Source organism: Drosophila virilis, chromosome 2 (genome assembly GCF_030788295.1).
Source record: "Drosophila virilis strain 15010-1051.87 chromosome 2, Dvir_AGI_RSII-ME, whole genome shotgun sequence".
Classification (NCBI taxonomy): domain Eukaryota; kingdom Metazoa; phylum Arthropoda; class Insecta; order Diptera; family Drosophilidae; genus Drosophila; species Drosophila virilis.
The window spans coordinates 8,478,247-8,491,966 of record NC_091544.1 but is presented as its reverse complement, the minus strand read 5'-3'; the positions used below and the strand labels follow the sequence as shown (position 1 = coordinate 8,491,966).

General features: G+C 40.3%; 2 protein-coding genes across 10 annotated transcripts in view; one reads left to right on the top strand and one right to left on the bottom strand.

Moving 5' to 3' along the window:
• Nucleotides 1-144: 144 nt before the first annotated feature.
• FeCH (ferrochelatase, mitochondrial) lies at nucleotides 145-1,961 on the bottom strand. Its single transcript, XM_002054411.4, has 5 exons — nucleotides 1,698-1,961; nucleotides 1,257-1,644; nucleotides 1,093-1,194; nucleotides 716-1,037; nucleotides 145-652 (listed from the first exon to the last, which is right to left on the bottom strand). Exons 1-5 carry the CDS (start codon nucleotides 1,732-1,734, stop codon nucleotides 338-340), a joined length of 1,164 nt encoding a protein of 387 aa, XP_002054447.1. The 5' UTR covers nucleotides 1,735-1,961; the 3' UTR covers nucleotides 145-337.
• Nucleotides 1,962-2,748: 787 nt separating this feature from the next.
• RhoGAP100F (Rho GTPase activating protein at 100F) overlaps nucleotides 2,749-13,720 on the top strand; it is a 41,040-nt gene continuing 30,068 nt past the window's right edge. For 2 of the 9 annotated variants that reach the window (XR_004304873.2, XR_004304872.2), the window contains exons 1-2: nucleotides 2,752-4,169; nucleotides 9,010-9,284. Coding sequence is in view for 6 of the 9 variants with exons in the window: in XM_070206899.1 (XP_070063000.1) it covers nucleotides 9,198-9,284 (87 nt within the window). In the remaining 3 variants the exon portion in view is untranslated. Of the gene's footprint in view, nucleotides 4,170-9,009; nucleotides 9,285-13,720 lie in introns of all 9 variants that reach the window. The other 7 variants (XM_070206898.1, XM_032439058.2, XM_032439059.2 and 4 more) reach the window with 7 other exon arrangements.

Below are 13,720 nucleotides of genomic sequence, written 5' to 3'. Positions count from 1 at the left end.
CCATTTACAAGTTGTGACGTAACAGAGAGCGTTAACAGACTACAGACCAGAGGTGATTTGCGCATGGTATCGCAACGCACATGTGTGTCACAGACAGAGAGCGCCCGATTTACAGAGAGAGAGAGATAAAAAGAGAACGGCTCATACTTTTGTTTATGCAGTGTCTTTATTGCCTTATGGACTCGCAGTCGCAAAACCCGGAACCTAATGAATGAAATACCTATAAGCGAACCGATTGATAGCATGATGAACATTGTAATGATAGCTTGAAGCTAACTAACTTAAAATGCACTACAGATGGTGCATTATGTGAGTCTCATATAAATAAAATGGCATTTTAGTGTGCGCATAGCTGTTGATACCATTTTTTACTTTCACGACAGCGCTTGTTGGTGCACATGGGGCAGCGCATCAAGAACTTTGGATTCACGGGCTGATCCGACTTCAGATGATCTGCCACAATGCTGCTCAGTGCCTCAATAAACAACGGATGATCATTGGGAGCGGCAGCGCGACGTATCTCCTCCACGCCCACCTCCTTGGCCAGCTCATCGCAGTACTCAATGTCCAGCTCGTGCAGTGTTTCAATGTGCTCGTTAACAAATGCAATAGGCACCAGTATGAAGTTCTTCAGGCCCTGTTTAACATAGCCCTGCAAGTTAATTGAGATTGTAGTCATGGAAGCATGAAAGCATGGTTTCCGGAAATCGTTTACCTTGATGGCATCATCTGTGGCTGGTGCCAGCCAGGGCAGCGGTCCCACCTTCGACTGCCAGGCTAAGCTGTAGGGATTATTTTGGCCCAGTTCCTGCATAACCATGTGCACACTGGCGCCGATTTCAGAGGGATACGGGTCGCCCCTACTTACTGCCTTGAGGGGCAGCGAATGTGCCGTAAAGAGTATTACAACATCATTGCGCTTAGTCTCCACAAACTTGGCCAACTCCTCGCGTATGCGTTGTGCGAATGTCTTTATGAGCAGCGGATGTGTGCCCCAGCGATCAATAATGCTCCACTTAATGTTGGCGGGTGGTGTGCTGCGAATTGGAAACTGGGTTATCTGTCTAACTTTCACATGAGCTGGCCATTTACTTTTCGCGGTAGTGAGTGAAGATCGAGTTGAAGCTGGAGCCGGATGTGGCGCAACTGTACTGTGGATACTGTGAGAAGAGCACCACGCGCTCTGGCTTGTCGCTGCAGGAGAATATTGCATGAGGAATACATAAAACAATTCCTTGACGTTGCTGTCAACTGACCTTTCGATCTGCGCAAGAGTATCCTCAGTCAAGGGATTGACATAGCGAAAGCCAACGTAATGCTTGTGCGGTGCCGTTGTTGGCGACAGTTTGTCCAGTTGCTCGCACATCAGTTGGCCCTGCAGCTCGGTCCACTTCAATATTGGCGAGCCGCCGCCAATTTCCTTGTACTTCTTTTGCACTTCTGGGGTGCGACGCTGCGCAATCCATGGACCGAGCCGGCTTTGCACCGGCAGCTGTATCATATCGCGATCCGTCATAATGCGCAACAGATAGTCGTGCACCTGATCCGTGTGTTGAGGTCCGCCCATGTTTAGCATGAGTATCGCAGTCTTTGCCTTCTGGCTACTGAAACGGACGTTGCCCGTGGCGAAATTAGCGACATTACCTGTAATGTAAGCAATGTAGTTTATGTCAGGGAGGGGGTATTAAGCTACTTACTTGCCAGCTTGCATAGATTTCTGTTATGCAAAAACATAGTTTTTACCAAAACTAGACGAAGAGCAAAAATGCAACCGGAACTATTTCTCCAAAGTTAATCTCGTACGTAATTTATTGTAGGTTCAACACTTTTAAGTGCACAGTAATTGACGGCAAATGTCAAATGCTTTTATTTACCTTCAACCTTAAATTTAAACAAGTTCGCTATGAAAAGCTCTGAAAAGTAAAAATACGAAGTTGGCCCAGTTGGAAATTTTATTTAACAGCGACAAAAAGTTTAACATATGCTGAACTGTTATATACAGCAAGTACACAGCTTGGCCGCAAAAATATCGTTCTCCTTTTTGAATAGGACGAATAAAAATATTATTTCATATTGAGAATTTTAAATCAATAAACTATAAATAGAAATATTGTGGACAAACTCTATAGAAAACTGCATTTATAATAAAATCGAATATTATTTTACCTTATTTCGAATACAGCTTTGTAAGTTTATAATAAAAAATAGTTTTCATCTAGTGAGGAGTAATTCTGTTAATTTAGTATTTTTTATGTTAACAAAATGATGCAATGATTTACCGGCTACCATTGTTGCAGAGTCGTAAGACCAGCCAACTCAAGTCAATAACGATTTAAAACCTCAACAAAAAGTTACACGGGTATCTTCATCCCCTTTTCGGAATGTAATTGAAATTCATTGGTGCTCAGCAATCAATCGAATAATGTAAATTAGCAGTTTTCTGCTACGGCTCTGTTAATATTCGATTGGGTCCGTTCTCAGGAACCAGAGAGCAGCTGTTTTGATTCAAATTAAAGTCCATTTCGCTCAATATCTGCCATACAGAAATGAAAGCTAAATAACTATATTTTAAAACTGTTTAAAAATTATGCATTTAGTAAAAGTTGATTAAAAATAATTAAAAAAGTTCTTAACATATATAACGGCAGTTTGCAAGAAAAACAGCGCTCACTGTTAATAACAGTTCAGCAGAGCGCTAAGCTTGTAGATGCCTAACACATAACATAAAACAAACAGTGGTAGAAAATTGTAACGAACGGCAATCAGGGACTTAGTTCGTTAGTTCAGTTTAGTGAGTCATTGCCGCTCATCAATCAATCAATCGAATTGTTGATAAATAAAGCGAACGCAAATCAAAAAAAAAAAAAAAACTAAAAACAATAAAATAAGAAAATCGAACGCTTGTGAAGTACTGCAAATAGCATTATTTAATGCAACAACCACAAGTGCCCTAAACAAAAAGCGTCAACCGCCCCCAAGTAAAGCGCAAAAAGCCACACGAACTATAGCGTGAGGGACTTTGAACGGTTGCGACTCTGGTGGTGGATTTCTGTGGGGTGGGTGGTTAGTGTTATCGTCTTTGCTCGCTATCGCCCACAAATAGCCAGCAGCGGCAACTTGCTCCAAATTTATAGGGCATGCGCAGTGCGAACACTCGCTCAAACGTTCGCTGGCTCGCTCATTGCCCAAACAGGATATTTTATTATACTGAAATTCATACCCATGCTCAGAACACTTGCACACACACAAACACACACACACACACACAACACACACACACATTTTTATGCGTGCTGCGCTGCGCTCTGTTAATGTAGGAGTAGCGCAGGAAATTCGCATATTCAGGCCAAACGCGTTGCGCTCGTAGTAAAATGCGGCTCATAAGCAAAAGCTCCGCACTGCCATTCGGACGCATTCCGTTGCCTGCTCCCACGTACACATTCTCACGCGTACACACATAGAAAAAGAAACACATCACACACACACAAACAACCGTTCGTTCATGCATTCACATATACATGCGCAAAAATCAATTAGGCGCAGCTAAAGAAAAATCGGTTAACTGAAAGCATTTGTTTTAGGCAGAAACGCGTTTAATCGCGTCGTTGTCAAAGGCCCTGGCGGCAAAATAATGTACAAATTGACTGTGAAATGTGCAAAAGCGAAAAAAGCTCAAAAGTTACGCAAAAAATGCAGCAGCGCCGCAGTCGCCGAGGCAAATGCAGCATCGAGCAGAATGTGAAACGGAAACGAGCAAACGACCAGTGCTAATAATGCAAAGGATCTAAGGATGCGTCCGAGAGCCATTGACCACCGAACCAGCAATTTGTCATTAAAGCCTAGGTCAACAGCAACTGCAACAACTGCCGCTGCAACTGCAACTGCAACAGCAATTACGTTTGCAACATAGCCCCAAAAGCCTCGCCAACTGCACCTGCTAATAACGCTGTCACCCGCCGGCAAACTCCCGACGCCGCCCGTAATCCACGTCACTGTTGTTGTTGTTGTTGTGTTTGTTGTTGCTGCTGCTGTTTGTGATTTCAGTTTTGATAACTAAACTCTAAAGTTTGTGCGGCTTAGGCAACGTCGAACAGCATCCAGGCACCCGGTCATCCAGGCAGCATCCAGGCAGCATCCTTCAGCACCAGTTGACAGGCAACGCAGTTCAGGTGAGCCCACCATTCCAATTCCCATTAAATCCCTTAAGCTTATTTTAGAAAAATTCTGATAGGTTCGTGAACTCTCACAGGAATGGAGCTGATAGAAGTGGTGGAAGGGACGGGCAAAAATATCCACCATTCTGTGCTTATCATTGATTTGTGATGGTTGATTTTTTTTGTAAATGTTCTAGTGGAGATTATTTGAAATGCCAGTAAGGATTTCAGTTATACCCTGTGTGGCTTTTTAAAATGGATAACATGGGTGTTATCAAACTCTGCAACAGTGTGCAACAGCCAAAAAAGAATTTGTATATTCTTGATCAAGCATTTGCTGCTGCAATTTGTCCGTTCATTTCCGTCATTTTCACTTGACAAAATGTTCTTCCACGTAAATCACATGCAGAACATGATTGGATGTCCCCCAATCTAATCAGGTTATCACCGATTTTTAACTGATCTTAAAATCAGGTGATCTAATGTTTAATTTCGTGTCAGACAGATTGCCGTGATTTTTACAATATGCACAGTTCGGGCTTTCATATTTATATACTCCAATAATAATTAAGCTCAAACACAGAGGGAATGAACTAGTAGAATGAAATAAAAAATACAGGGTAGACCATTAATATATTTTAAAGTAGATCGAAGCTTTGCATAGGGTATATTCGAGTTTGGTTTTCCCTGCTTAAAAATATGAACTTGGGTTGAGCTATTTTAATTGGGTACTAAACTGAGCTGAGCTCTAGCCGTTTGGCATATTGGCTGTACATCTTCCACTTGACTTAACTCCGATTAAAGTCATTATTTGTTATTAAAACTCTTAATTTTAATTGCAGCTAAGCAATACCACAAATAAGAATCTCAAATACACAAAGAGAAAGCAAGCATTAGCTGCAACATTAACAATCAACAAAGCATTTTTAATTCTTTAGCGTTTTACGGCCTGCCTTATATTAAAAGCAGCCACCCAACGAACCCAGCAGCAGCACATAGAAAAAAGTTGAGAGCTTTGCTCCAATTTTTCGAGGAAAAGCGGAAAAACCATTTGAACAATGCAGGAAAAAGTTCTACAAACATTGCAGCACAAGGCATTAAAGTCAGAGTTATGATATCAAATGTTATATAATGTTACAAACAGTCTCAGCTCGTATAAAAATCATTCCATTGTAAGCGCACATTGAAAAAGTTTCCGTTCTACAAGTGTTGGGGGAAAAACAGCTGAAAGTCGTACGAATGAAAAGATAATTTAAGCTGCAGGAATCATTAAACTTCTGTATAGTATTCAAATACAATTGTCACAATAGGCATAGATGCGGAAGACTGATACATTTCTTTTTGAGGAGCTTAGGGGAGCTCTTTTAAAAAATGTATGTAAATAAGGTATGGCAAAATTCCAGGACAAGAGACCAGATTACTTTAAAGTTGTTGGCACTTGCAATTTGCAGCTGGATTAGCCACTAAACCAACCGATTAGACGCTTGTTGTTTCTTTAATTCAAAGATAGTTCTTATTCTTATCTCGCCTGCTATTTAATTGCTTTTATAACAAACAGAATTGTTGCTTCAATTTGAAAAGAGCCTTGCAGACTATTTCATATAACACTATAATACCTGTCTCATCCATCTTAATTTTAGCTGTGTTCCAATGCTTGCCCGGAACTGACAGCCGCAGCAGTTGCATTCACAGCAACAGAGTCGGTGTTAGTGAGAAATGTGAAAAATTAGCTAGACTATAGGCCACATACCTTTGCCAGTGTTGGCTACCAATTATGCCGGTTGCTGTGGTTTTGTGTTTTTGTAATTCGTGCACGGTCCAATTTTAAGGTGAAAATTCCCCATGGTCCGTTGCTAGTTGCAAGTCTGGGCAGACACTGACTGCATAGTGCATAGATTGTTGCTGCAATCATATTTGAGTGCCAGCCCATCGGGCGTGTGTGATGGGTGTGTCAGTGCCGCCCAGTGGCGTCTGGTTGGTGGTTTGTCATTCTGTTTGAGCCTGGAACCACATGCAAGTTAATGTCTTCGTTCCATGACCAGGATATGCCAGCAGTTTTAAGCGGCGGCTAAAATAATCGCATCTCAAAGATTGTTTTCTTAAACTGCCTTCAACCATTTTAAATCTACGAACACGATTATTATATGTTTTGGTTAATTAGGCGAAGTAATTCCTCTTCCTTTGTTAATTCTTGTAAATTTGTAGTGCCAACAGTAGATTTCTCTTTTATGCAATCCGGTTATGTTTTCCTTTTCTCTCTTACATGCACAATGCTTAACGTGTAGAGTAAAATATATTATTGATATTCGGCTAATATAGTGTATTAAAAGTTTAGTCAGAGCGAATGTCGCTATTGAATTGTTTCTGTATTTATCATATGATAAATGGTTTGCAATTTTTGCGCTCCCCGTGGGCGGAGCTTTATAACACGCTTTTTCATTCACACACTCACATAAAACCATATGCACACATATGAAAGTAAGTTGGGTATGTGAGGAAAAAGCGAAAACTTCGCTGGCGGAATTTATGATGTCATTAAAATAAATTTTAGGCATGCGTGGACAAAAATGTGTACGTTTGTCTGCCAAATAGTTGTTGTTGTTATAAATGTTGCTGTTGTGAATGTTGTTGCTTCCATCAACACCCAACGACATTTTTCTTGGCTGATTGCTGCACTTTGTCGCCGAGTTGTTGCTGCTTTGACACAAAGTATCGTGTAGCTGCATTTGCATGGCAGTGTCGCTGCTAGCTATTATTCACACACACACACACACACACACACACACACACACACACACACACACACACACACACACACACACACACACACTTGCACAGGCAAATAGACAGTCGGTGCATGTATGGAAATTATGAACAAAAATGTTGCATAGCGACGGGCGCAGATGAAGTTCATTGAATGGCGCTAGTACTGGTGCAGCGGATGTAGCTCAGCAGTCAGTTGTCACGTTGCAGCTGGGCTCACAGCCATAGACACAAGCACACACATAAATATGCTCACGCACACTGGCAAGGAGTTTGGTATGGCGTTCGAGCAGGACATTTAAATGTTCCCTGCACGATTGCAACATTTTTCATTGCAAACTACAGAGGCAGATGGGGTGAAAGCGGGATTAGGGACATACACCCCGCACAAACTGTTTTATGGCAGCAAAATCTCAGTTGGAGTTGTGGGCAAAGTGCCAGCCGCAGAGCTCCATTGGCCCAGTTCATAGTACGTGTCCGCCAGGACGACGACGACGATGATGACCCTGTGTAGGACGACATCGTCACAAGGATGGTTCACCATCCCTGGCGAATGAGCTGCTGAGTAAAAAGTCTCATCTCTTGGCTGCTGCTTTTAAGCTACTTAATTAAAAATTCTTTGTCGCTGATTTGCCATTGTGGTCGCCGTTGTTGCTTTTGGCATTGCGGTTGCAAGGCTTATGCCAAAATCATATGCATAAACAGAATCTGAACTTGGCTCTAACCGGCTAACCGGTCTCTGTATCTAAAAGTGTCTAGGGACTTACAGGGCTAATAGCTTCAATTCTTAGATAATCTTTGAGTCTTAAAATAATCGTATTGGTATACAACATGCGGCAGTAAATTGTATTTAAATAGTTGCACAAGTTTCTACCAACCAACGTAGCCGTGCCCCTTGTGCATCTAAAAGTTGCCCTTGTGTTTCGTCTGGTCCTCATGCCAGTTAGCTTGGTCAGCTGCAAAAGCGTTTTTAATTAAAAATTATATCAGCATTCATTGCAGCTGCCAAGGCAAGGGCAATTGTCGAGGACGTTAGCGAACCAGTTGCTGTTAGTTGGATAATAGTTGTTAGAGCTCGCAACATGAATATGACTCTTTTGTTATGGAGGCGGCACAGCATTTGAAGTGTTAAGCACACAGTAAACAGTATAATAAATACATACATTATATTTATATATTGTATGAATATTTATACTAAAATTGTTTGAATGGACTTGTACTCAAAATAATTGGCTCTCCATCTAACAATAAAAACAGTTTGCAAGTGGCAAGGTTGCTTGTTTGCCATTAGAAAGTCATCATGATTCTGGTTCAAGTACATGAAGCAAAAGCGATTGATAGATAAATTGACTTTTCCATGTTTGTTTGCTTGTTTTGTGCCTTATTCTAAGTTGATGGACTTTGTCAAGAGTCTAGGACATCTTAAAATTTTCCCTATATAACCCTCAACATTCACAGTTCTTTTAAATTTACCTTAATTTACCCAAATTCGATTTGGATTAAAGTGGGATTTTAACGCTTTTTCAGTGTTGCATGCATATATTAGTTTAGAAGCGTGACAGTTGCAAGCGCAGTATCTGCCCATGGCAGACTTTGATTGAATCCATTTGAGAGCTAAGCAAACAACACATTATCGGAGCTGTGAAATCAGACAGCTACTCGATATGTGAGTGGGCTATGTGCTGTGGGCTGCTTGTTACTTGTAGTACTGCCTGGTAGATGACAAGTTGCGAAGCTGGCATTTGTCCAACTGTCCAACACTGCTCCAATGGATGTTACGCAAATGCATATGACACATGTCAGAACAACGCCAACTCAAGGCTGGGCTCTAAAGTGTTCCGAAGTGTTTTTGTCTGCCAGCTTTTAGCTGCCAGTGCAGTGTGGCAGAGCTTCATTAAGTTTAACACGCTGCTCAACACTGACACACGAAGCATGCAAAATACATTTGCCTGCTGACAATTAAGTGACAGTTAATACTTTCTGATGAGTTTGGCAAGGCCAGGCGTAGAGCTTATATTTATGTAAAAATTTTAAGCGATATTCTCACTGACTCATATATACTTATATATATATTTCTCTTTCTTGTTTGTAGCACCCCATATACGAGCAACGAATAAATCGAACTTGCATTTTTTATACAACGCTAATGAATTTTTGTAAAATTAAGTTGATTAAACGGTCACGCCCCTTGGCGCATTTCTCGAGACTTCAGCCAGGGCCACAAATGCCCCAACTGTAGCAGCAGAAGAACGGCTTTCCCATAAGGATCCCCACTCATAAATGCAGTGGAAGAAGAAGTTTACTCGATTGAAAGCAGCTACTGGAAATTCGCGTGTGCGAAGAATGCTTTGTTGTGGACGTAGAAAGGTAAGTTTCAAACTTTTTAAGCCGACTAACTCAGAGAACTTTTACAAAAGTTCAACTATTACTTTACAGTATACATTATATTGTGTAAAGGTCCTTTAATTTTAAGTAAATATTGAAGGCAAACTATTTTTAATAATTTTTCAAATATACAAAACTACAAAATAAGTGAGGTTAAATATTCGAAGAGTCTTCCAAGGTGACTCAAAACCTTAATTATTATGAGAAATTATTTCATACTTTGCCATTTCGCTCAAGTCATTTTCAGATAATTAATTTTGAAAATGAAAAATCCTTAAAATTGAATTTGTATCGATTTTACTCTATAGTAAATTAGCAATTGATGCTATATGACTTTCAATACCGCTTAATTGCAAAATCTGATTTACTTTTTCTGGGCTCGCGTCTGATGGCGGTCGTCTGCATGCGTACCTTTAACGCAGTCGGTGGACATGTAACTCAATTACTTATGTATATGTACTACCTATCGTTTGTCTGCATGAGGGCTGCCAAAGTGGAGGCGGCTTGTCATGTTGTTAACCAATGCCATATATTCCACTTTAATTGAAGCCGCCTCGAATTTTAATGAAATTGTTTGGTCGCACAACGTAATTTTATTTCGCCATGTAACTGAACTTTAATCAATGTGTTGAATTAAAGGTTTACCGGCAAAATAATTGATATACATGTTTAACACTTAAGTGAATTTAATTACACACCCCCACACTGCGGCATCGTTTTCAGTTCATCAATTTTTTTGTTTAGTTCCATGCAACCGCCTTTTAATTAAAGCACTTAACAAAGCATTTTGCTAATGCTTCCAAGCACCAGACTCAACTAAATTCATCCCTAAAGGTAGACTCACAGTGTATTTGTCAACTATGTGCAACTGAGCAGCTCCCGTTGAAGGCATTAAGCAAGCTAGGCGAAATAAAAATAGCCCCAACACAAACTTAGGCAGCGGAAATCGCTCCAACTTAAGCCAGGCAACCAGGCAGCCAGCGAAAAACCAACAAAACTCCATCACAAAGTCAAAGGCGCAGCGCCCTTGTGCAATTCCCTCAAGATGCAGTCGACAAAGCATTGCGACCACAGCCACACCCACAAACGAGAAGTAGCGCGCCGAATCGATTATTTTTTGAGGGTATTTCAGCTTAGTTGCGAACTTTGCAATGATTTGACACAAAATTATATGCTATATAATGTCAGCCTTGTTTGAGTGAAATCTAGTTGAACCGAAATACTTTTAATACAGTTTTACCTGCATTGTACTTTATTAGTACTTTAATCAATAGACATAAATATAATTTTGGTAGCGGTCAGGCCCTGACTAATTTATAAAGGACGTCAGAATATGCTTATTTATATATCGTATTAATAGATAACCTGAACCCATCGCGTTCTGCCGTTCCAAGCACTTTAACTTTCTCCTATACACAAACTTTCTCCTATATGCACGCCAAGCTTCTTCGTCCCGCAGCCCTATACCATGATAGATGCATACTTCAATAATTTCGCCGTTTATTGTTCGATCTTTAGGGCCTTTACATAGCATTCGAACTTGTGCAAATAACAAACACCTTACCAAAAAGGAAGTTATAAAAAAAATATGAAGTTTTTCGGTTCTGCATTTATTAAACCGGCTACGAGACAATCACAAATGATGAAGAATTTATGCACTTTAAGAGATTGCTAATGCCTTCTATCTGGTATCTTAATTTGCAAAAACAATTAGGTTAAACATTCGGCCCACCTTTACAGGGTACACAATATTCCATGAATTGCATATATATTTTTTTTGAGCTTTTATTGTTGGATTTTCCATTTATGCGGCGTATAAACTTTGACTTGGCGCTGCCGTCAAAAACTTTAACAAATAAATTAATTTACTCGCTGAGCAACCGAGGTTGGAAGTTGCCTTAGCTGCGCGCTCGGTGCTGCCCTTTGCCGATACTAAGGATGTTCGTCCTATGGGAGTCTGCCGGCTAAATAATTGAATTTACGCTTGCGGCATATTTAGCTGTGCCCTTTCTTGGCTGTTCTAATTGCAGTGGCAGCGCTTGTTGCACGTTGCTGCTCCTGCTGCTGCTGTGTCTCGATTTATATTTTTTATAAGCTGCCTGTCAGGCCTTGCAAATTGATTTGTTAAACAATTTTTAATTGAAATGCAACGCCCCCAGGCAACGTGTCAAAGTTTTGTAGAAGCAATCTGATTGCCTGAAGCTTGCTGCTTGCTGCGTGCTACTTGTAAGCAGTCAAAGTTGCTCAAGTGAAATGCGCAGGCAATTCTATTGGCATACGTGGCAGGACTGCTGCATGCCGCGATGACGAGTGTTGAATGGCAGCCAACAGGCAAATGGCAGCATATTGAATTACAAAAATCCACAGTTGGGGATGTGTACGGGCGTGACTGCAGCTGACACCATTTGGCAAAGGGTTTCACAGCGCTCCGCAGCATCCAATGGAGATTTAATCAATTTTTAGTGGCATTTTTGGGCGCAGGAGTTGATGAATTTATTGAATTGCATTTTGCAACGTTTAAGCTGCAGTAAATTATTTTGATTTATTCGCATACCAAGCAGCACATTGTGGCGTATACGTGATGCGAACTCAACCAAGTGCTTTATACATTTAATTAAAAGCAATGATAGCGACTGACAAACAGATAAAAACCCGTAATATTTTTTTCATTTCGACTGTCTATCAAACGTCAGAATATTTTCATTTCAATTTAAAGTTAAGAAATCTCTGCAGGCTGATCTGTATAATTAGTTGACAAATTGCTGGTTATGACAGTTGGCGACAAATAATTCTGGATGCTACGCATCACATTGCCTATAGACAATTATCAACTTGCCGCTTGGCTGGTCGCTCAAGTCCCGCAGTTTTGTGCCGCGTTTCTGTCTATCTGGCTGTAAGTTTTCTGTGTGTTCCTCGAGTACCATTCACAAATAAACGACGGACATTTAGGCAGAAGTAGCGGCAGCGCAGCAGCAGCTCCTTTCGGTTCCTTGAGCTTTGCCAACAACAGTTGGTGCATTTGGGGTGCATTCGAGCAGTTCGCTGGATACACAGACACACACAGAAAGTCTTGCAGACTGTTTGCTTCAATGCAGATAAGAATATTGCTTCAGTTGGGGCAGCTGCAAGCACATAGATACACACTACTACACAGTCAGCGGCAACAAATTTCGCCCAAGACAAACACTGGCTAACATTTTAGTTGTTGGAGCCGCTCCAATTTCTGTTTTTTTCTTTTAAAGCTTCTTCTGATTTGAATACTCGCTACCCAGGGGAACAGGGTAAAAGGTATACAAAATAAGCTTTTCTTAAAATCACCAGCTTGAATATAATATAAAATCAACCTAATTTGAGTAAAAATAAATATAAATAAATTATTAACTCATCTTTTAACCAAAAATAGTCTTTTTAATGATTTTTCCAAATTTTTGTGCTTTCTCCACATGTTTTTTGTTTTCTTACTTTCACTTCTATTTTGTATACTTTTTCGTGTGCAACTTAACAACGCCAAAGGAAAACAGAAATAGTTGCCGCATTGCTCTTCCTCTTCCTCTTATTGGCTTAGTTCTTGTTGCCGAATCATTTGAAAAACTATTAATTGGCAACACAGGTGCGGCAAGATTTTTAATTGCCGCAAACGCAGCGCGAAAGTTTTCCCAGCCATTTGCAGGTGTTCTTGTTGCACTTGGCTCGTTAATGAGCGTAATTTGGGTGCATTGAAACGGAAAACGCAGGGACAGAAAACCCAGCTAAGCTACAGTTTCTCCACTGATTATGAGCAGTGCCAACTGGAACAAGTAAGAGGGGTTCCCTGAACCCTCTTCTTCCAACATCAAATGCATATATATATTATATTTTAGAACCTATATCTACATCTAAAATTTCAAGTCTATAGATTTTATATGTTCTGCGATCCTTCATACGTACGGACGGATAGACAGACGGACATGGCTAGATCGACTCGGCTTTTGATGCTGATCAAGAATATATATACTTTATGGGGTCGGAGATGTTTTCTGCTGCCTGTTACATACATTTGGATTTTGCACAAATACAATATACCCTTATACCCATTTAATGGGTTCAGGGTATAAAAAGCACAGGAACAACAAATAAAGTTGGCAAGCTTTTTCAGCTACGCCACTAGCAGGATTGAAGGGGCAAATTACGATAGGATTAAGTAAGCAATCTGTTATTTTTTTTAATCTCACTATCCATCAATCAATGAATATTCAATTAACTAACTACTAAACTGAGCTAACCAAATTGAAGGTGACCTTCGGTGTTAATATTAATGATACCTTATCGGAAATTGAAGAGATGAAAAGCAGTTGTGTATCCGTTTACATGTTTTCCATGAACGAAATGTCTTATTGTATTATTTTTTATTTTTCTCTGCATTTCGCTTTTATAATGAC

Excerpts from the sequence above, each read along its gene's own strand:
- FeCH (XM_002054411.4), bottom strand. The coding sequence starts at position 1,734 with ATGTTTTTGCATAACAGAAATCTATGCAAGCTGGCAA. Across the intron at positions 1,038-1,092 it reads TTCACTCACTACCGCGAAAA|CACACCACCCGCCAACATTA; the intron begins GTAAATGGCCAG and ends TCCAATTCGCAG. Across the intron at positions 653-715 it reads CCACAGATGATGCCATCAAG|GGCTATGTTAAACAGGGCCT; the intron begins GTAAACGATTTC and ends ATTAACTTGCAG.